The sequence below is a fragment of the Cetorhinus maximus genome, chromosome 11 (assembly GCF_964194155.1).
Source record: "Cetorhinus maximus chromosome 11, sCetMax3.hap1.1, whole genome shotgun sequence".
Lineage (NCBI taxonomy): Eukaryota > Metazoa > Chordata > Chondrichthyes > Lamniformes > Cetorhinidae > Cetorhinus > Cetorhinus maximus.
Window position 1 is genome coordinate 62,330,471 of NC_135889.1, and position 23,653 is coordinate 62,354,123.

At 43.2% G+C, this 23,653-nt stretch overlaps 1 protein-coding gene across 2 annotated transcripts in view; it reads right to left on the reverse strand.

Annotated features, from left to right (window-relative positions):
- Positions 1–23,653, reverse strand: part of LOC144686637 (integrin alpha-6-like) — a 122,161-nt gene that overhangs the window by 17,481 nt on the left and 81,027 nt on the right. For both annotated transcript variants that reach the window (XM_078552101.1, XM_078552102.1), the window contains exons 9-20: positions 20,060–20,187; positions 18,147–18,242; positions 16,245–16,306; positions 15,995–16,161; positions 8,142–8,282; positions 7,484–7,602; positions 3,360–3,549; positions 2,150–2,230; positions 1,890–1,969; positions 589–663; positions 380–482; positions 6–179 (exon numbers count right to left, since the gene is read on the reverse strand). In XM_078552101.1, the coding sequence (XP_078408227.1) occupies positions 6–179; positions 380–482; positions 589–663; positions 1,890–1,969; positions 2,150–2,230; positions 3,360–3,549; positions 7,484–7,602; positions 8,142–8,282; positions 15,995–16,161; positions 16,245–16,306; positions 18,147–18,242; positions 20,060–20,187 (1,416 nt within the window). The remainder of the gene's footprint in view (positions 1–5; positions 180–379; positions 483–588; positions 664–1,889; positions 1,970–2,149; positions 2,231–3,359; positions 3,550–7,483; positions 7,603–8,141; positions 8,283–15,994; positions 16,162–16,244; positions 16,307–18,146; positions 18,243–20,059; positions 20,188–23,653) is intronic.

The following is a 23,653-nucleotide window of genomic DNA, read 5'->3' on the forward strand; positions in this document are numbered from 1 at the left end:
ACTACCTTTAATGTTAGATTGTTAATTTCATTACTGGGCGTGCATTGTACGTTATCGATGCCTTTTGAATCAATTTTCACTAAATAGAGGAGCCATTTTCCATTGGCTATTTCCTTTGGCCACTTGATTTGTAGCCAAGTAGTGTTCAGAGTTTTAAGTGATGTGCCCAAATTAATTATCTGTGAGGAAACAAAAGATTTTGAAGTATAAATCAATACAATGCCCTTCATTGTTTAATAATTGTAGTCACTCTCATTATGAATAGATAACGTAGGCAAGGTTTTAAACTAACAGCACTTCACATTATTTTAAATTGCTTAAAATAGGAAGCAAAGTTCATCATTAATTTTTTTTAAAAAAACGATGTTGCCACACTTACCCTGAACTCGTACTGAATCAAACTCCCCACATCTTCTTCTGTCTTCATAGCACTCTCACCTACCTTGGAACCTCCAAAATACACCTGAGATGGTTTAGCAGCACTGTTCAAAAATAATAATATTACTTATGTTTCTATTTTTATACCCACCACTACAATATTGTGAATACATTCACATCAGAAAGGACAAAGTAAGAAATCTTACTCACCCAACTATTGACAAAAGTAGTTCAATCATAACTCGAGCAGTAGCGATAGTTGGCCGATTAGCCTGTTCGCTGGTCCTTTAAATGGAAATTAAAGCCTCAATCACAAAATAATTGGATTAATCAAAATATTAATGTTGGGCTCTGAAAGCTCAGCTGATCAAGGCATTAAGTAGCTAAGCCAGACAGACCAGGGAGATCACACGTTCGGTTTTAAGTTAGTTGATGATCGCTAGAGCTATCAGGCCATGGCATTTGATCTTTGTGACTGCTGCTGGGTTCCCACTTCTGATCACTATTCAGTAATCACTTTTGGAAGTAGATTTACATCGACATAAGGTACGGGCATGAAGTATTGAGCAAGACAGGGAATTGATGTTGGTCTTTCTTTAAATGAAATATACTGGAAATAAAAGCAACCAATTCAATTTCAAAGGCATTGCTTATTTTATTAATTCATTAACAGGGGTTATCTTGTGGATAAAATGTTTTCAATATCTAGATGTAAAAGTTCAGAATATGGAATAGCATTTTAGTAGATGTTGGGAAATAAAAGATCTGACCCTTATTGCCTCTCCAGTTGAAGCAATTTTCATGAACATACGAACATGGAGCAGGAATAGGCCACATGGCCCTTCAAGCTTGCTCCACCATTCAATAATATCATGGCTGATCTGATTGTAACCTCCCGCCTCCCCCCGATAGTCTTGTTTATCAAGAATCTATCTAACTCTGCCTTAAAAATATTCAAAGACCCTGCTTCCACTGCCTTTTGGAGGAAGAGAGTTCTAAAGATTCATGATCCTCAGCAAAAAATGTCTCTCATCTGTGTCTTAAATGAGCGACCCCTTATTTTTAAACCACAATTAAGGATGGGCAATAAATGCTGGCCTAGTCAGCAATGCTCAAATCCCATAAATGAATAAAAAAAGACCCCTAGTTCTAGATTCTCCCACAAGAGAAAACATCCTCTCCACATCCACTTTGTCAAGGCCCCTGAGGATCTTAAAGGTTTCGATTAAGTCACCTCTTACTCTTCTAAACTCCAGTGGATTCAAACCTAACCTGTCAAATCTTTCCTCATAAGACAACCCGCCTATTCCACGAGGTATTAGCCTCTTCTCTGAACTGCTTCTAATGCATTTACATTCTTCCTTAAATAAGGAAACCAATACTGTACACAGTACTCCAGATGTGGTCTCATCAGTGCCCTGTACAACTGAAGCATAACCTCCCTACTTTTGTATTCAATAAGCTAATTTTATTTAAAGTAAAATAAGATAGAAATGTTAAGGCGGCCTTACGTTTTCAGCTGTAGATTGATATTAAGGTTTGTGGTGTCCAGTGTAATTCCAGTAGTACTCATGATTAAGTAGAAAGTAACCTAAAACAAAAATAGTAATTGTATTAAGATTTATGTTTTGCACAAATCAGAGCCATGTGCAAATTAAACTTACTTAATTCAGAAAACAGACCAATATTAATCATTAGATTTTATACTGAGGAAGTAAAAGCAAGTGAAGTATACATGTTTGAATGAAAGTAGAAGTGAAGGACAGCATACCTCTGATCCTCTCTTTAAGGGATTTCCCAGTTCACAGTCTGCTTGAGACCCATTCTGATTTGCTGTACATGATACTTTGTCCTAATTTAAAAACAGAACACCATAGATCAAGATAAATTGCCTGTGCATGTGACAGTGAGTAATCGATCAATCAGAAGAAATAGGTAATGAAAGCAAACCTCAAAGAAAATTAAGAATTCAGCTCTCCCATTGGGTTACTGGGCAAAAGTACTGTTCTGTGTAATAAGGACTGATAAAAACATGAATGCCTCAAGTCCAATTCCAAGGCTGTGGTGAGCCAGCTACTTTCACTTGGAGCATTACAATTTGCTGGGATTCTTTTATGGTGGTAGAAGTAGGGAGAGATTAAGTCAGGGTTTCCACTCTGGATGCAATCTAGCATCTCTTGTGGGTCTTCTATGCCAAAACAAATGTGTTGAAAAGAGCAAAATGATCCCACAATCAACAGATAATATCTCCAGTCCTGCTACACCCAGTCGTGAATGGTGGTGGACAATTAAACAACTAACAGGAAGAGGCAGCTCCACAAATATCCCCATCTTCAATGATGCCCAGCACATCAGTACAAAAACAAGGCTGAAGCATTTACAAACATCTTCAACCAGGAGTGTTGAGTGGATGATCCATCTCTGCCTCCACTGGAGGTCCCCAGCATCACATATGCCAGTCTTCAGCCAATTCAATTCACTCTATGATATCAAGAAACGGCTGAAGGCACTGGATACTGCAAAGGCTACGGGCCCCGACAATAGTACTGAAGACGTGGTCCAGAACTAGCTGTGCCCCTAGCCAAGCTATTCAAGTACAGCTACAACACTGGCATCTACCCGGCAATGTAGAAAATTGCCCAGGTATGTCCTGTCCACAAAAAGCAGGACAAATCCAACTTGGCCAATTACCATTCCATCAGTCTACTCTTGCTGAAAGAGAGACATGTCTAAGCTTTTCATCTTGCACTCATCAGGATACTCGCAAGAATACTAATATAAGGGGAAACACCAATTTATACTGTATGTAAAGAGAGTGCTGATTGGTTGGCAATGCACCAGTGATGGTGACTAACAATTGGCTGCCAAGCATTGATGAAATTTAAACCAGGCAGCTTGTCCAGATTGTTCTGAGGAATGCCTTGACCAATCGGTCAGGAATGAAAAAAGGGAGAGATTGAAGAAAATAACTAAATGCTTACTTGAGTTGATGCCAGGGCTCGATACGTAGAGTAGGTTAAAGTGTCTGGAAATGTTGCAATCAGGTGAGCTTCATGTGCATCATCCCCATTTCGTTCTGGTCTTTTGGGGTCTGACGGCTTGTTAGTAACAGTTATTTTCAGTATTATGTCCTTCTGGTCACTTAATTTAAATACTGGAAAATCTTTCATCCTGAAGAAACAAAGAGTACAAAAAATTTATTGGATGGATTTAAATCCACCCAATCAGGTTTCAGCCCTAGCCATTGTTTCAAAATAGCTCTTATCAAAGTCACAAATAACATCCTTTGCGACTGTGACAAAGGTAAACTACCCCGTTTTGTCATTCTTGCCTTATGTACAGCCTTTGGCATGGTTGACCACACTATCGACCTCCAATGCTTCTCCAGTGTCAGCCAGCTGGGTGGGACTGCTTTAACATGGTTCCATTCTTATCTAATAGCCAGTGTATCATTTCCAATGGCTTCTCATCCTGCACCTGCACAGTTCCTCCGTTGTCTCCCAAGGATCTATCCTTGGTTTCCTCTTATTTCTCATCTACATGCTGCCCCTCTACCACATCCAAAAGCGCAACGTTAGTTTTCACATGTACACTGATACCAGCTCCACTTCACCACCTCTTGACTCCTCCATGGTCTCTTAATCAGACATCCAGTACTGGATGAGCAAAGATCTCCTCCCCACTAAATATTGGGAAGACAAAAAAAAAATTCATTCAGGGAATATGGGCATGGTTAACAATGTGAGCATTTATTGCTAATCCCCAATTGCCCTTGAAAATGAGGTGGTGACATGCCTTCCTGAATTGCTGCAGTCCATGTGGTGTAGGTATACTCAGTGCTGTTAGGGAAGGAATTCCAGGATTTTGAGCCAGCAACAGTGAAGGAAAGGCGATATATTTCCAAGTCAAGATGCATGTGGCTTGGAGGAGAACATGCAAGTGGTGGTGTTCCAATCGTCTGCCGCCCTTGTTCTTCTGAATGATAGAGGTCCCGGGTTTGGTTGGTACTACTGAAAAATCCCTGGTAAGATGCTGCAGTGCCTCTTGTGAATGGTGCACACTGCAGTCACTATGCACTGGTGGAAGGAGTGCAGATTTAAGGTGGTAGATGGGGAGCCAATCAAGCAGGCTGTTTTGTTCTGGATGGCATCAAGTTTCTTGAATGTTGCTGCATTCATCCAGTAGGTGGAGTGTATTCTATCACACTCCTGTTTTGTGCCTAATTTCTCCTGCTTTTTTGTGAACAGGACACTCTGTGGACAATTTTCCACATTCAGGTTGATGCCAATGGTGCACCTGTACTGGAACACCTTGGCTAGAGGTGTGGCTGGTTCTGAAGTACAAGACTTATAATACTGCCAGGATTTTTGCAGGCTTCATAGCCTTTGATATGCCCGGCACGCTCAGGTATTTCCTGACATCACAAATTGGATTGAATTGACTAAAGATTGGCATCTATGATGATGGGACCTTGGAAGGAGGCAGAGATGGATCATCCACTCAGCACTTCCAGCTGAAGGTGGTTGCAAAATGCTTCAGCTTTGTCTTTTGCATTCATGTGCTGGGCCTGATTATTGAGGATAGGGATATTTATGGAGCTTCTTTCGCCAGCTTGTTGTTTAACTGTCCACCACCATTCACAGCTATGTGGCAGGACTGCAGAGCTTTGATCTAATCCATTGGTTGTGGGAATCACTTCTATTGGTTGGCAGGTTGCTCTGTCAATAGGATGCTGTATCTGCTTATTTATAGTCCTGTGTTCTAGCTTCACCAGTTTGGCATCTCATTTTAGGTATGCCTGGGGCACCTCATGCCATGCTCTTCTGCACTCTTCATTGAACCTGGGTTGGTCCCCAAGCTTGAAGGTAGTGGTAGAGTGGGGAGATATAGCAAGCCATGAGGTTACAGATTGTGGTTGAATACAATTCTGTTGCTGATGACACAGTTTTGAGATGATAGATCTGTTTTAAATTTACCCCATCTAGTATGGTGGTTGCACTACATAATACAATGGACCATATCCTCAGTGTGAAGGCAGGTCTTTGTTTCTACAAGGAATATACAATGATCACTCATACCTATGCTGTCATGGACAGGTGCATCTGCGACAGGTGGGTTGGTGAGAAAAGGGTTAGGTAGGTTTTTTGTTCTTGTTGGTTTACTCACCACCTGTTGCAGGCCCAGCTTCAGATAGTTCCTGCAGGACTTGGCCAGCTGAGTCAGTAGAGATGCAGCAGAGCCACTCTTGATAATGGACATTGAAGTTCCCCACCCAGTGTACAGTCTGTGTCCTTGCTACCCTTCTACTTCTTCCAAATGGTGATCAATAGAGGAGAATTGATTCATCAGTTTAGGGGGGGCTGTAGGTGGAATCAGTAGGAGATTTCTTTGTCCATGTTTGAGTTGATGATGAGACTTCAAGGAGTCAATATGAAGGACTCCCAGGGCTACCCTCTCCTGACTGTATACTATAGCTAAGGTCTGGAGTCACATGTCAGCCAGACAAAGTAAGGACGGTGGATTTCCTTCCCGAAAGAACATCAGTCCATGTGGTGTAGGTATACCCACAGTGCTGTTAAGGAGGGAGTTCCAGGATTTTGACTCAACTACAATGAAGGAATGGCGATATATTTCAAAACAGGATGGTGAGTGGCTTAGAGGGGACCTTACAGGTGGTGGTGTTCCCATGTGTCTGTTGCCCTTATCCTTCTAGATAGTAGCGGTTGTGGGTTTGGAAGGTGCTAGGGAACCTTGGTGAGTTCCTGCAGTGCACCTTGTAGATGGTACACACTACTGCTGCCATGAATGTTTGTGGATGGGGTGCCAATCAAGCAGGCTGCTTTGTCCTAGATGGTGTCAAGCTTTTTCAGTGTTGTGGGAGCTGCACCCATCCAAGCAAGTGGAGAGTATTCCATCACACTCTTGACTTGTGCCTTGTAGATGGTGGACAGGTTTTTGGGGGGTCAGGAGGTGAGTTACTCTCCGCAGAATTCCTAGTCTCTGACCTGTTCTTGTAGCTACAGTATTTATATGGCTAGTCCAGTTCAGTTTCTGTTCAATGGTAACCCCCAGGACGTTGATAGTGGGGGATTCAGCAATGGTAATGCCATTGAATGTCAAGTGGAGATGGTTGTATTCCACCTTGTTGGAGACGGTCATTGCCTGACACTTGTGTGGTGCGAATGTTACTTGCCACTTGTCAGCCCATGCTGGATATTGCCCAAGTCTTGCTGCATTTGGACACGGACTGCTGTCTAAGGAGCCTTGGTGAGTTCAACAATCATTAGCGAACATCCCCACTTCTGACCTTATGATGGAAGGAAGGCCATTGATGAAGCAGTTGAAGATGGCTGGGCCTAGGGCACTACCCTGAGGAACTCCTGCAGTGATGTCCTGGAACTGAGATGATTAACCTCCAGCAACCACAACCATCCCCCTTTGTGCTAGGTATGACTCCAATCAGTGGAGAGTTTTCCTCTTGATTCCTCCATTGACTCATTTTGCTAGAGTCCATTCATGCAACACTCAGTCAAATTCTGCCCTGATGCCAAGGGCAGTCACTCTCACCTCACCTCTGGTCTTCAGCTCTATTGTCCATGTTTGAACCAAGGCTGTAATGAGGTCAGGAGTTGAGTGACCCTGGTGGAACCCAAACAGAGCGTCAGTGAGCAGGTAATTGCCAAGCAAGTGCTGCTTGATAGTACTGTTGATGATCCCTTCCATCGCTTTACTGATGATCAAGAGTACGCTAATGGGGCGGTAATTGGCTGGGTTGGATTTGTCCTGCTTTTTGTGTATAGGACATACCTGGGCAATTTTCCACATTGCCAGGTAGATGCCAGTGTTGTAGCTGTACTGGAACAGCTTGGCTAGGGACGCAGGTAGTTCTGGAGCACAAGTCCTCAGTACTATTGCCAGAATATTATCATATACCCCAATACAGCATTCTATATCTAACTATATAGGTCTATTGGCAGCATCTGTGCAAAGAGAAACAGGGCTAACGTTTCAAGTCCGATATGACTCTTCTTTGGAACCCTATTGACTATTGTGCTACTCTGCTGAATGTTGAATAAAAAGCAACTGGTCAAATAAAAAGACTTACTTAAGTAAAGGTTTAAATTTGTCCTGCTGGTTTTGATCCCTGGAACAGAATTCATATTCTAATTCAAGATTACTCTGGCAAATGCCATCAGCACCGCAACCTTCCTTCAAAAATTCGACCTGTATCAAAATATTAATAAGAGAGTCCATGACTGTATAATCTTGTACCATTTACATGAAACGAGATTACTGAAGCTATTTAGTGAGCACCCAGAGATCTCAGCCTAGTGCATGGCTGATTGGGAAGCTGACAGTAATGGTGTTCAAATATGAACATTGCTTGCAGCCAAAGCAAAATGAACACAGAAGAATGCCAAAGTATTTTGCCTGTACAGCTGGTATTTGCAGTCCAACTTATAGGGATTATCACACCTAACTAATTTATGTTTATTTTATTTGCACACACATTATTGGGAATAAAATTCAACTGAGGAATATATTGTCAAGGCATTGTAACATATATTTTTTTGTTTAGAATATGAGAAGATTCACATGGAAGACAAGTCTTCTTGATTCCTCCTTTTTCTCTAAGAGTGCTGGTTACACAAGCAAACTAAATTTGATTGCTGTTCAAATTCACAACGCAGAATGAGTACATTGAGGGAAACCAGAAACCCACATGCTATATAAGCAAAACAAACAACAAATCAAACCCTAACCATTGTATGCTGAGGCTCACTCTCATCGAGGACAGGAAGCAAGTCGATTAAGTTAGGATATTGTCTTTTCTTGCGTCTAGACTGCTTGAGCTCTACTCCAACCGATATGGGAATAGGGCGCAGCTTATCTTGGATAAATTCCTGAAAATCCAAAATGAAACAGATTAATTTGCATTTTTGATCCTTATCACCACCTTTCTATTAATATATAGAACACAGTTTAGTGCTGGAAAGTGACCCAGACTGACTGACAGCTGTTGTGCATGTGGAAAGAATTGGTTGGTTTATTGTATAGACCAGTGTGCCAATCAACCTGCAGACTACTGACACATTATATTTTGAAGACTGGTATAAGGACCATCACATGTCACCATGTGACTGATTATACTGTAGAGGGATTTCGAATGAAGTAACACCAAAAATTTTCCCCCCGTTGGGGGGGGAGGGGAGAGGGGGGGGGAAAAGAGTGGGAGCGGTCTCGCGACGCCATTTTATGTGGGCAGGCCAATTAAGGTCCGCCCAGCGTGACGTCCACCAGGATGCACTCCCTGTGCGGGCGGGGTGGGGGAATTCCCTCAGCTGGGAGTGCGCTCTTTCGCGCATGCACGTGAAAGAGTGCACAGGTCTCCCTGAGGCTAAGTGCTACCTCAGGGAGATCGGCTCAGAATTAAAATTTTTAATAGAAAAGATAAAAAAATTTCCCTGACATGTCCCCTCATGTCCCAACTCACATGACAGTGTCACATGTCCATAACTTTTATTGAAAGATTTGATTAAAATTTAAATACCCTCATGAGCCTCATCCCACCTGTGGATGAGGTTTCATGCTTTTTCCAAAGCCTGCCAGGGCTCCCGGCCTGCCCGCCAACTAATTACCTTGATTAGTTTCTCAATGACCTCAATAGGCAGTTGACAGGTCAGCGGGCGCGCAGCTGACTTGGCTGCACCCCCACCGACCTGAAAATGGAAATGACGCGGGCTGATGTCAGGAGTTCCAACCGACGTCATCCCGCGTCAGTGAGAGGGCCCCACCTCCACTCACTGACTGGAAGATCCTGTCCCATGGCTAAAACGTAAACTCTAGAGATTTCCACCTCAACAACACAAATACTAATTCCCCAGAGGATGATGACTGTTACACAATGAAGGGAAACAAGTGGAGGTGGCAAAGGGGAATAACTGATTGAATGTCAGTCATTGGGCTGGGCTACCCAGCACTGAAAGGTCTAATAAGGCAGAATTCTCTCAAAGTCTACAATCCAGCCAGGGTCCTCAGGATTGAGCAACCACCGAAGAATAAGGAAACACTGACAGACACTGTGTTGTCAGAGACATTAAAGATATTGCAGGGACGTTACATCATTGCTGATTGAGGGGTTCTTGGTCACAAACATCCAAATAGGCCACACACTGAACAGCACCCTGTTACTCCGCCCACTCAGAAGTATTTCAATACACTCTTAGTCAGTGTTTCCCAAACTATCTTGCAATGTTACCCCATTTTAACATCTCAAAGTTGACATGACCCCAGACGCCAGCAAAAACGAACAGCAATAAAGCGGCATAGTAACGTTCAGTATATAATTATTAAAGTTTGCATATTATAGACTGACATACAGTAATGCATCATATAAATATGAAAATCTGTGTTTTTAAAATACATTGCCAAATATTATTTTATGAACTCATGTAGGTTTCAGCCAAGTTCTCCACATTTCCTGGTGACAGAAGATTCAGTGAAGCCCCACTACCCCCCAGTCCCACAATTTGTAATCAGCCCCTCACCCCCCACCACAGGCACACACACAGCAGCCCTTCTTCCCAACCCTATCCCCCAACTTCCCAACCCTATCGCCTCATTCACTCACTAGTACCCTACCTTACTTTTCCCCCTTTTGGTCTAGTTGCTGGTGCCTGCAAAGCAGAGACATTATCCTGAGGTAAGAAGCCTGTACAACAGGCAGACAGAGGCAGAAACACAGGGCTGGATTTTAAGCTCCCCTACTGGCATGTTTGAAGGCAGGAGGGACTTGCAGCACATGGCCTGCCCGCCGATTGCCCCTCTACCCTCGAATTGTCTCCCATTTTATGAGAAGCAATGGAGGCACTCGGTATTCTGCCCTCCTTTGGGCAGTTAAGTGCCTCATCTCACTCCCACCACTATTTTACTAGCGGCAGGGAAAGGCCCAAGCCTGGTGGGAAGCCCGGCAACTTTTACTGGGAGAGCTGGTATCGAGCAAGAGGCGGGGGGCTGCCTTTGGGGTCCCCTGTGCACAATGGAGCCCCTCCCAACCCCTATGTCATATCTGCACCGCCCCCCCACCCCGCACTTAACCCTTCCCCAGCTCTCAAACCCAGCTTCCAATCCCCCAACTCACTGGGGTCTGCCAGCCAGGCTCCATTGTCGAAACCTGAAGTTCAGCTTCCATAATCTCCTCTTATTTGTGGTCTGGCTGTAGTCTCAGCAGTGACCACTGCTCAAACCTGGTGCTGCTGGGACTACAGAGCAGCCTCTAAAGCAGGTCTTCCTTTCCCGACAGGAGTGGAAGTCTCACCCTGAACCAATTAATGCCTCGCCGACCGTAAAATAGCTATGGGGTAGCCGGCTTTCTGATGGGCTGACTCCTGACTGATATTTTGGTTGGGGAATACAGCATCCCATAAAATCCAGCCAATTGTATAGTTACAAGCCACCACTCACTTTCCTGGCTCAGCCATATGACCTCCCAGTTTTTCCCCCACTCAATCATTGCGTTACACTTGCTAGCCTTTGTCTGTGCCAGGTTGATGCAGAAACATCCCAGGCCCACTCAAACTCGTGCCACAAGTGTTTTCTGAAGTTAAAGAGCACTTTCGGCTCACTGTCCACCCCGTGCTGTTTAGTGTAATTGATCCAGTGGGTCTACGGCTGTCCCACCAGAGCATCCGAATTGGGTCGTCTGCTCTCCACAGTCGCCACTACTACCCCCGAGGAGGGGCAGCTCGCAACCCCAAATGTGACCTTTGTGATCCCATTAGGGTCGCAACCCACAGTTTGGGAACTCCTGCTCTTAGGGCTGGAACAAACATATCTAATGCTGTCACCCAGCAGAAGCTTAGGACTTGAAGCACATGTTCACCGATGCCAGCTCTAAATAAATATGGTTCTTTTATTTCTCCTTGTATGGACAGGGTTATGGAGGAACCTGAAAAATGGAAGTGCAGTTTGAGTGGAGGGTACATGTTGTAAGCTCTTTGAATTGTACATAAATAGAAATTCATGCAGAAAACCAAAAGCTGGTCAACAACAGATATATGAAATACTGTTAAGTAGTCAAAATGCACTTCACCTCTTTGCTAAGTCATCATTTTCATTGCCCTCCTCCAACTTTATTGCACATTCACTCCACTTTGCCTGACAAAATCGTGCAGTGATCAGCAGTGGACATTTTTGGCTGAACTATGGAGTAATACCCCACCTGAATGTCCCAAGTAACATAATTTTTGCTACAGCTTCCAATTGTGTGTTCCAGATAGTAGCAAAGGCCTTAATGTACTGCTGTTGGTGTGTGGGGATTTTGGATTGAAGTCATCACCTATCTGTTTATTCTCTACAGGCCATTAAAAATTGCAGGCATGGTGGTCAGTTATATCATGAACGTTTGCTGCCTGGGCAATGGTCATCAGCAAACAGAATCATATTTCTGCAGGGTACGAAAGTAATGTTTCTAGAGTGATATCCCTTCTAGCTGATTCATGCTTTCGTTAATTTCTGAAGCTCTGGTGGCAACATGGCTTCCAATTATAATGTCCCACTCAGGAAACTTCTTGGGCAATAAAAGTTCTGTCCTGCTGCCAGTTATTTTCTCCGTTCCACTGGGAAGTGCTAAAGGCGTTTTCTGCTGGACAGCATGGCATCAGTTACTGGTGTTATATAGGAATGATCAGTAGACTGGCTTATCTGACAGATACCCCTGCAATTCTGGAAGGATCTTATTGTTTAATTACTTAATGGCACAGTGACCCTCAAACCTCTAGCAGGAACCATGCCTGTCCTTGAATTTGCCTTTGAATCAGCTGCATCAGTTACAGCTGCCTCAGTGAAACCAAGATAGGTCTCTTACAAAGACATACATACTTTACATAAATACAGGCCTTTGGATATTGCACTGGTGTGTCCATGCTGAATACATGTTGACCGAGCCAAGTTGTCCATTTCTGAAATGATCCTTTTTGTGCAATTTATGCAGTGCTATGGAACAGCCAAAGAGGATTCCCACCCTCCCAACTTTGTTAGCTACAACATATTGTAGGAGTAATTCCCAAGAGAAATGTCCACCACCAAGAGTGACTCAGTAGTGCCATCAGTGATTTTCAAAATTATTGAGTGGACGATCCTACTGTGCCTCATCTGGTGGTCCCGACCATCACAGATGCCAGCGTCAGCTAATTTAGTTCACTCCCAGTGATAGTAAAAAGCAACTGAGCACACTGGGTTGTGGGATCTAACACTTTCCCAGCTAAAATGTTAAAGATCGGCACACGTGTACTAGGAATTCCCTAGATGAACTATTCCAGTACAACCAGGACACTGCAACAATGTGAAAATTGCCCAGATTTCTAACTTAGCAAATTCCCACCATTTCAACTTCCACTTGATCATCAGTGAAATGTGATCGAAGGAATCATCTATAGTGCCACCATGCAACATCTACTTACTGATGCTGGAACTATTCAACTTCTAACCTTACCACAACTTTGAACCAGACATGCAAACAAAAAATGAATGTCAATGGAAGGGTGAAAATATCTGCCTTCAACATTAAGTCAACTTTTGACTGAGCACGGCATCAAAGAATCCTAGCAAAACTAAAGTCAATGTATAGGGGGTGAGCACAAAGCAAAAACTCTCCAGTGGCTGCAGTCATAATTGATATAAAGGAAGATGGTTGTGGTTGTTGAAGGTCAGTCATCACATTCACAGGGTATCACTGCAGAAGGTCCTCCAGGGAGCATCCTCAGCCCAACCGTCTTCAGCTGCTTCATTCGTGCTCCTCACCCCCCTGCACCCCCCATCAAATGGTCAGATATAGGCTTGTTTGCTGATAATTCCAGTGTTCAACTCTATTCACAGCTCCTCAGATTATGAAGCTGCCTGTGGCAACTACAGCATGACATGATCAATATTCAAGTTCGGGCTAACTGGCAGGTAACATTCGCACATCAGCACCAGGTGTTGACCATCCATACAAGAGAAAGCCCAGCTATCTCCCTATGAACTTCAAAAGTGCCATCACCATCATCCTGTTGGGGTGGGGCGCAGTTGTGCAGCATTGAGTCAGCCATATCATTACTGTGGCTAGGAAAAGCAGGGCAGTGCTCATGTACTCTGATAAGTAGCTCATCTCCTGATCCTTCAAAACTTCTCCATCTGCAATATTTACCATTCACCCAGATAGTGAAGCCAAAACACTTAAACCTTGCACTATCCAGCACAGATGAATGCTACTTAAATAGCCCCTGCAACATTGAAGGCAGTAATAAACCACCATCATCGCTATAAATATATGTAATTTATACAGGCTGCATTGCAGCAACTGAGCATGGTTAATATGGCAGCACTTGCCCCTACACAACCTCTACCTCTGATAAAGAACTACAGCAGAATATTGTGGGAACATCATCTCCAAGTCAGGCACCACTCTGAATTGTACATGCATTACTGTTTCTTCAGCATTGCTGGGTCAATATCTTGAAATTCCCTTACCCAACACCATTGTGACAGCACCATCACCACAAGAACTTGTGGCTTAAAGTGAAGGTTCAACACAGTGTATTCAGGACAATAAGTATCAATCACCAATGTTGTCTCTAAACTGCACAGCAACCCAGAAGTTCCCTGCGCAGCTGAGCTTAAGTCAGCACATTTAATTTACTATGGCCCAGATCTTCTGGTCTCCAGCTAGTTGGAAACCGGAGGTACCCTGAAAGATACATGCGGGTCCTATCAGACGATCCGACATAAGCACATTCCCGGTACTTATGCGGGAAGTTTAAACTTCCAATTGCCAATCTTACCCTGTCCAGATTGCTCCGTGATATACCAGAACCATGCAAACTTGGGCTGTTTGCCCTATACATACCCTGGTTTTTACATTGATTTACTTAGTTTCGCTGGTTTTATACCTGCTATGAAAAGCTCTGAGTAAATCTATGTCAAAGCACTCCAGAACCCGCATAGATGTTCACCCCCCCGAGACAGTGCTCACTTCCCAACTACCCCCTACCCACCAGCCTCTGACTGACCACATGACGCTCCCACCCATCGAATACCCCCTCCCAGCAGCTGACCTCATCCCACCCATCCCGACCACCAAACCTCAGCACAGGCCCACCCCCCTCCACCCCACTGACCACCCAGTCATCCCTGACCATCTGACACCCCCCCCCCACCCTGAGCACGCTGACCACCCAACCCCCATCACCACCCTCTTACCATCCGATCCCCTCCACCCCCAAGCCTCCGACTACCCATGAAACCCTCAAACCCCGAATGACCAGCCCCGCCTGATCGCGCAGCCCCATCCCACACCCCCAATCAACCAACCTAACCCCTCATCCACTTACCTTCTCTCCTGTCAAAGTGGCTGGGCCCTTTAAACTTACCAGTTTACAGCAGCTAATGCTGTAAAAAGGGGGTTGGCTTCACTTGCCATGACGCTGCTCCCCTGCACAGAAGGGACTGCTGGAGCTGCTATGCTGCACCTTTCTCAACAGCCTGGGTTGGAAGTCCGATCGAGAAACGTGTAGCTCTAAACTAAGGTCTGGAGAAGCACAGTTGCAATCTGATGGTGATTGCCGCTCCATGGGAAATCTGGCCTAGTCACACAAAAAAGTTTAAAAGGGCCCATGCACTTAAATGAATAGGTCACGTGCAACAAAAAGAAAAGGATGTTGCCACCCACATCCAATAAGTTTTTTTTTAAAAAGGAAGACAGAAGTTTTCTTTAAAATGCACTGCAAAACTTGTTTCCTGGTTATGGGCCAGTTCTATAAAAGGAAATTACATGCAGGGATGGAGTCTCACAAAAGGTGTGAAATTCAGTTTTCAATCTCGTCCTTAAAAATTCCATATTATAGTTCTTAGGTGGAAATTTACTGCCCCATCATGGCGGGACTGGACCATAAAATGTGGCGAGCCATTCTAAACTCCATTGACTTTGGCAGGAATGTAAAATCCTGCTGCCGTAAAATTCCACCCATTGCCTGCGTGTAGCAGACCCTCAGCTTCTCTCAAAAATATGCATGGGAAGATTAGGCTGTGAATCAAGTTTACAAGTTTCAATTGCATGACCCATGCCCACAATCAGGAAGGGTCCATGATGCCAGCAGGGCCTCAGTAAATGAAGGCCTTCCAGCATTAAAAACAGATCAAGTACAGCATAGGCCAGGGAAAAACTATTGTTCCCTCTGCTTTCCCCATACCATCAACCTCAACCTCAGAAGAGCTCCCACTAATGCACCAGTGCTGATACCTATAACAGCCATCTTTGAAATCAAGTTGTCGGAATTGAATAATTTGGGTGTATAGACGCACATGCATTTGCTATTGAGTTAACATTGCCTAAATTCAATTCAAATAGATCCCCTACTGCTGAAAAACAGGTCACAGAAATTTGTTCAGTACATCTCACACTCCAGTATTTGTAGTCCTTCATTAACTGATGGTCTGAAAAGCTTAATTGAATGTGCTCGATGTTTCAATACATTTAAACAAATGAAGATGATATCAAGATTATATTTCATTATGGGTATAGCCCCAATCACCAAAGGTAAAAAGACTGACTGAATGTTTAATATTAAAAAGTTCTTACGCGAAGCTGCATTGTTTCAGTGATACACTTCTCCTCGTTTTGTGCGTCTAATACGATACTGCCAGAGAGTTTGTAATCAGGAGTTTCACCATGTCTAATAAATTTGACTCTTGATTGCAGACCCATTTTATTTCTTTCAGTGTCAGCTTCAAGTAGATAGCCTACAGCTAAATAGGGAATTAATCATTAATAACTTGATAGCTAAAAGGAAAAATACAAAAATGGTGGGGGCGATTTTACTTTCACTTACTTATCCTGGCGTTGAAATCATTAGGATGAGCTGTGTATTTAAAGCATGCAGTGACAACCATACTGAAAAGAAAAAACAAATATAAGAAACAAACCAAGAAACCTTGGAACAACCCATCTGTCAGTTGCTACAGGAATGAGTAGTTAAACACAATGAATTAGAAAAAAAAGAGACTCTGGAGTCACAGTTTGGATGTAACTTTCTATTTGGCAAAATGGGGAACAGATGGGAAGAAAGAAGGGTTTCTTTTAGACTGTTAAAATGAATAATATTCTGTTGGTTTGGTGCTGTTACTGATATAATTATACTTGATTTCAACCCATGTGTCAAATATGAATCTCTTTATAGAAGCTTTTGTTCGTAAATTCTGCAACATAGTTATATCGCAGTTAGCTTTGAATATGTAGCTTTCCTGATCACTCCATGTTAACCATACAACATCAGGGAACATTCAGGTCCTCATAAGAACATTTTGAACAGCCATTTTAGGTTTTCTAATATATTCATTATTTTTAGCAATCTTCTCCAAGTTTAGTTGTTTTCTTCAATCCACACAATCTCTCTGCTCTCCCTAACCTGAATTGTGCTTTGAAGAGTGGCTTCATCTTGAGATTCAGATTTGCCAAGCTTGTGTCTGTTGCGGTTTCTCTGAAACCCAGTTTGTTAGGCCAATCTTGCCCTTACCATGCAACAACTGTTGTCAGTAACTCTCCCTACTATTACTCTTTGAGTTTCCAGCCAAACTTTCAATTTTGTTCCTCATATAACGTTCACAATTCACAATTGTTCAAGTGCCAGGGAGTGAGTTTTTGCTGTGGGTATTCCTCGGTTTGACAGGTGAAGTCGACAATCGATTCATGAAGGGCCTAGAACAGAAACTCAAGACATATACTTGAGTTTAGGGAAGAGGGTTGCTCAAGTTAAGAGCCAATCTCTCTTCAGTTACCATATAAATATGCTTAATTTTTTTTTAAAATGGAGACGGAATATGTTATGATGGATTGAAGATCTGTCTTCTTTCAAATATATTTTTAAATATTTCCTTAGAAAACATTAGGAGTTGACTACTTTGTGGCCACTTTAATTTTAGGAATGTAGCCTGCCAGTATGTGAAATAAATACCTAAATTGCCTGTCTACGAAACTTCAGAAACAGATGAATCACCTCTAATCCTTTAATGTAAGATTTACTGAAATATATTAGAAACAGGAAGTATTGGCCACCAGGCCATGCACTTCCGTTCACGACCTCTGCAACTATCCTATCAAAAGGCACTGTAAGTAAGGCTCTCAGAGTCTGGCTAGCTATATCTTAAAGATTATGGTTTTACATGGTTGAATTTTGTCAGGTAGTCTGTATACCTTTGAAATCGGCAGTTGTACTTAATCATGGAAACAGCCTTTTGATGCTCCTTTGTTTCAGTTCAAACTTCAAGGTATGTAATTACTGCCTAGTGTCAAGCTGCTTCAGCTGTGATTCTGGAACACTCTAGCCTAAAATTTGGTTGACGCTACGTCCATTTTTCAGGTGTAAACTGGACACCAATTCTTCCAATATGATAGGTAGCATCCATCTGCACATTCCAGGTCAGAAATTAGCCAACCACCATGTTGGAGAAGGCAGAGAAAGAAGCAACTAGGGCTATATTTGATGTTAAACCAAGATTTCATACTCAGTGCATCTACCAGACAACAGTTGCAGCCTGAATGACTCTGTAAGCCAGCTGTCTGCAGCTCTGGATAGATCCCTGCCCCAACAACTAATCCCCAATTCCTTCATCTGTACCTATCTGCTTCTCAATTTGATTCTGAAGCAGACCGCTTTACTATATTGGTGAGAAACACAACAGGCAACCTTAAATAACTATAGACGGGTAGAGACTTTTTGTTTTTAATTGCTTACCAAAATCCTTGGTGATCAGGACAATTGTAATTCTTGATATCAATATTCTTGGGTGAAGTAGTGACCTTCTTTGTGATTTTGATAACAGGTCGTGCCCTAGGAAAGAGGTTAAGAACAAATAAAATGCCTGGCAAAAATCAAAGCTTCTGTATAAGAAAGACAGAAATGCCATATGGTTGAAAAGGCTCTAAAATAAATAACCAGTGATACATGGTATTCATCCCAGAGTGCTGACAGCAACTAGGGAAGAGATTGATGAAGCACTGATGATCATTTTGATTGAGTCAAGAGTCACTGAGTCTGAGGCATACTCAGAGGTATGAGTAGATTGGAAACAGGCTAATATGGTCCTATTATTCAGAAAAGGTGTGACAAAACAGATTCTTACCCATTATGCTCACTTCACTTCTATGTAAAATAATGGGATGAATGGAATGCAAGGATTATTTGTACAATAATAATTCAGTAAACAGCAATCAACATGGATTCAAAAGAGGAAAACCCTGCCAGAAGCATCCTGAATGGCTTTGAAGTAGTAACATTCCACATCAACTGTGAAAAGTCCAATCTCAATTTCCAATAAGCTGATGAATAAGTTTCCACATGAAAGACTATTAATTAAAATAAAAGTAGTGGGAATTCAAGGTAAACATTGCAAATGGATAAGAAATTAACTGAAGGATAGAAAATAACTACTTTTAAAGATGTTGGCTGTTCCTTCACTGTCAGTGGGTCAAACTCCCTGCTCATCAGCACTGTTGGTGTACTCGCCAACAGCTTCTCAAAGACAATCAGGAATGGCCATTAAATGTTGGCCTTGCCAGCAATTCCACATCCCCTTGAATGATTAAAAATGTTTCTAATCTACATAAATGACCTGGGTTCAGAACCTCTATGTAAAAATAGTCAAATTTGCAGACAGTACAAAATCAGGAGCAGCATTCAAAGTGGAAGAGGCACCCAAAAGTCACAGAATAAAAGCGCTGCACATAGGAAGGGAAAATAAGTGAAATAAGTAGTCCGTGACTGCTGCTGAATTGGCTAAGGATGAACCAAAAGAGAGTGGGTAGTGTTCATAACCCCCAGTGCTCAAGATATCCAACTACATGTAGAACTGCAATCAACACAATTAACAGAATATTGAAATGCATTGCCAAAATTGTAGAATGTGAAAGTCAGAAGAGGTCACGATGAGACTTTATAATACTGCGGCAGACTGTACCTTGAATACTGTGTCCTGGTCACTGAGGCAGAAGGGAGACATTCAAGGTCTGGTTACAACTCAGACAAGAGCTATGAGGCGGATCCCAAGGGTTGAATTACCCACCCATTGGCAGGTTTGCAGTCGAGTATGAGTAACTCCCACCTGCATGATTTCGTTGCTAACTCAGTACAATTCTCAACCCTCATTATGTATAAAGGGAAGATTAGGGCAGGGTTGGAACAGTAATAGATGTCTTGATAGGTTTATTGGCAACCAACAGGCATGGACAAAATTCAGTCATATAGCACGTAAAACACTGCAACCATTTAAAGGGGCATATTTGTTCCCAGAGAGCTGGAGATACCATAGGCTATCACTGGTCATCGATCAACATAGCTGTTATGAGGGCCTGTACAGTGGATTGTTGTATAAATAAGGAATCATGTCAGTTTTCTGCTCATCTGGCATTCATGTGCAGGATAGGGCAATTGGCATTGCAAACCAGCTCAACACGAATAGAATGAAAGTCCTTAATGTCATGAGTGGTTTTGCGGTGGACAGCAGTTCTACATGCTGCAGGTCCAACTGGAATTGCCTGTAGAGGATCTTCTGGGCAGAGGCTTGGCATTTCCAGGTCCTGCCCAAATTTCCACCCGTTGGCTGATATTTTAGCAATGCTATTGAGCGGTACTTTTGCGAAACATCTTACCTGTACATAAAGACTACATCACTGAGTGATCCAACAGCCAGATCAGGATACTTGTTTTTATCTAGATCCATGTTGCCGGCAAGAGAGTAGCCAAAAAGAGAGGCCCCAAATTTCTTCCCATCGAGAACCTGGAAGGAAGGAGAAAAGGAAAGGAGACAGGGATGGGAAGTAGGAAAGGAGAGAGTAAAACTATTAGGATTTATTTGGATTGATTACATTTTACTTTTAGATTATCAACTAACAGATAAAACTATATATCTGGAAGAGCAATAACTGGCAAGTCTCAGAAAATACTGAGGGCTAGACACCTAAAGCTGAATATTACTCTATATAGAACAGTCCAAATCCAAATGTTAGCAAATGCAGCATGTAAACCTTACCCTGCAAAAAAGGATTTCATTCAAACATCTTAATTTTTTTTCTGCACAAGCCATCTAGAAACACAAAAGCAACTAGTGTTTCTCATGTGCCATTTCAAAATAGTCCTTAAGCTCAAAATCAAAATTACCAGCAAACTAAAGGATGTGAAAATTTAGGATTTCTGATAGAAAAACAAACTTTTCAATCTGTGTTATGAGGATACAAGTCAGATGTAATACATAGGGGGCTAAATTGCATAGACCCGAAAACAGACGCGGGGAATGTAATGCACAATTAACCCACGTCTGTTGATTGCATTGAAAGCAGCACAGCAGCTTCATGCTGCCTGCTTATGTGTCCAGCCAGTTCTAACTGTACTGTTCATTGGCTGGATAGATCAGAAGGGGGGCCAATATCGTGAATGGCTAAGATCATTTAAAAACTTACTTGCACTATTTAAAGCTGCCTTGCTTAAATAGGAGGTGCACTGGGGCTGCAACAGGTGCTGGGAGTCATGGATGAAGGGAATCTGACATGGGAAAGAGTAAGGAGTGGCATTAAAGGGGAGAGAGCGAGCTCCAAGGTTTTTGGACACTGAGCTAAAGGTCTTGGTGGAGGAAGTAGGAAAGAGGAGGGATGTCTTGCATCCCCAAGGCAGGATGGAGGCCCTCAAAGTATATGCTAAAGAGGCAGTGGGAGCAGATAGCCATGGAAGTCAATGTGGGAGTTAAGCCCCGAGCACCTGAATGTGGTGACGCAAGAGGTTCAATGGTCTCACATGAATGGTCAAGGTCAGTGAATTAATATAGCTTACCATCTGCATTACTACCTGCAAGTTCCTCAAGTCACATGACCATGTCTTGGAACAAAAATTACTTACTACACTGTCACTAGGTCAAAATTCTGGAACTCCCTCCTTTTCAGCACTGTGGGTGCACCTACACCACATGGACTATAGCAGTTCAAGGAGGCGGCTCACCACCACCTTCTCAAGGGCAATTAGGGATGGGCAACAAATGCTGACCTTGCCAGCGATGCTCACATACCCTGAACTAATTAAAAAAATAACCTCCACCATTGCTCACTTTGCCACACCCCCACCACTCATGTACCAACAATCTCTACCAATCAGGATTCATCTGTAACATTCATATGCTTCATCTCACCCTCACAGACTTAGCACTGCTGCAAACCTCACACAAACAAACCTTACAACTGGCAAACACTGCCAGCTATTCAACTACAACAGCCACATCAGTTGAACAGATTGAATCACACACTCTAACACTATATTCTCTTTTGCAGAACAAGGTGCGGCTCAATTGGAGTCAGCAGATCCTAACCACATAGGGGGTAGGCAAGGCTGCACATCCTGACCCCATGGGGGAGATGATGTTGACCACTGCTGCAACAATCATTACTGAGATCTTGGGCTGTGATGGGCTGGAAAAAGAGGTTGAGGGTATCCTCATACCCAATCCTACTTCTCAAATTGTACTTCCCCTTATCCTACATTCTCTCATAACTGCCTGCACCAGATGGTATAAGTATGTACCACTTACTTGCCCTCTCACTGCACCACAAATCTACCCTTTCAGGTACCCAAAAGGTCCAACTTGACCAGGCATTTGAGAATCATGAAGGAGTGAGTGATGAAGAAGGCACAGAACCATCACCTGCTTTCGCACTTGCATCCACCAGCTCAGATACTGCGTGTATCTTGGAGGACAATTCGAGGCACAATCTGCACATGGTGAGCCAGTGGGCATGAGCGGGCTCTAGCCAAGGCAGGTAGCAAGGATAGCACAAGTGCCAGCTCACTGCAGGGTGAGGTCAAACATAGGTGAATGCCGTTGGATATACAATTAACAAATTGCTTGGTGCATTAGGAAGCCTTCTCTAGAAAGCATGTGGTCAATGTTGAGGAACATGGAGTCCAATAACAACTTGACACAGAGCTTTATGCACAGCCTGATGCCCATCCCCTCCAGCATGGAAGCGTGTCCAACTTGTTTCGTACACTGGTGGACCTAACCATGATGCAGCATCAGATGCTGCAGTTTCCATTGTGACACAAGCACCCAGCCACCCAACGTCAATGTGCTGCTGTGGAAGCTCAAACTGTAGCTCAAACTATTGTCATATTGTTACCACCATGCGTGTTGCTCATGTGTGCATGGGTTGAATACTGGAGTAATCAGCCATGTTGTCAGCGGATCCCCTAATAGCCACCATGTGTTTCGTCATGGAGGCTCAAATGCAGACTGCCGCAGCATGAAGGCATCATGACTGCTGCCATTGACCTGCATTATTCGTTATCTATGGTCACATGTCAACTGGATGTTCAGGGATGAAAATCACTTTTGGTTTTGGTGTAAGATAGAATTGGCATGTGGCACCTACAAATCGATGCGAGCGCAGTCAATGGCACCCTGCACCACAGGGAAGCCTGCAATTCTTTCAAAGCCATGAGCTTACTTCACCTGCTTTTCTTAGGAAAGAGAGAATGAAATGTAATTAGCTCTCTTCGAATTGGGAACTAACCTGTAAATGGTTGATCATGCTTTTAAAAAGTAGCATGCATGTTCAAACGTGCAAGGTTAAGAAAGACAATGGCTGGAGCTGGCATCAAATCCACATTGCTTGTTAATTGACATGATGATCTGCCTTCGCTGTGTACTTCCAGTGCTTGCTCACGGCAAAAACTAAAGCCTGCGCCAACATGATGTCTGGCACGCAAATGCAATTTTGGAGCTCTATGGGCGTAAAGCCCCAAAAAACAGATGAGGAGCCTAATCTTTTTCCTCTAGGATATATTTGTCACATTTTTGGACAATTACACTACTTTCTTTTTGCGCTCAACATCACCAGTCACTCCTGCAAGCAAACTTTGTGTCCCCTATGATCTAGAGTGTAGCTTTTGCTGCCCACTTTCAATTCCCACAGAGATCCAGGGGTCATCATAAAATCTGCCCTCTGCATAATGGCTCCTGGAATGTATCGCATGCACCACATATCACTCTCCCCACCACCCCTAGGAAAGTGGACAACATAGATTCTGACCACAGACTTTAGGGCCCTGATGCCAGGACCAAATACAGATCCTGAGCCCACACTTGTTGGCAGTGAAACAGGCACAGGGATATTCCCAGAGGGGACCTCCTAATCAGCTGCCTCCAAGTTTGTAATCCAATTAAAGACAGCAAGCAGACTTCTGATGTTGCTGGCCCAGCT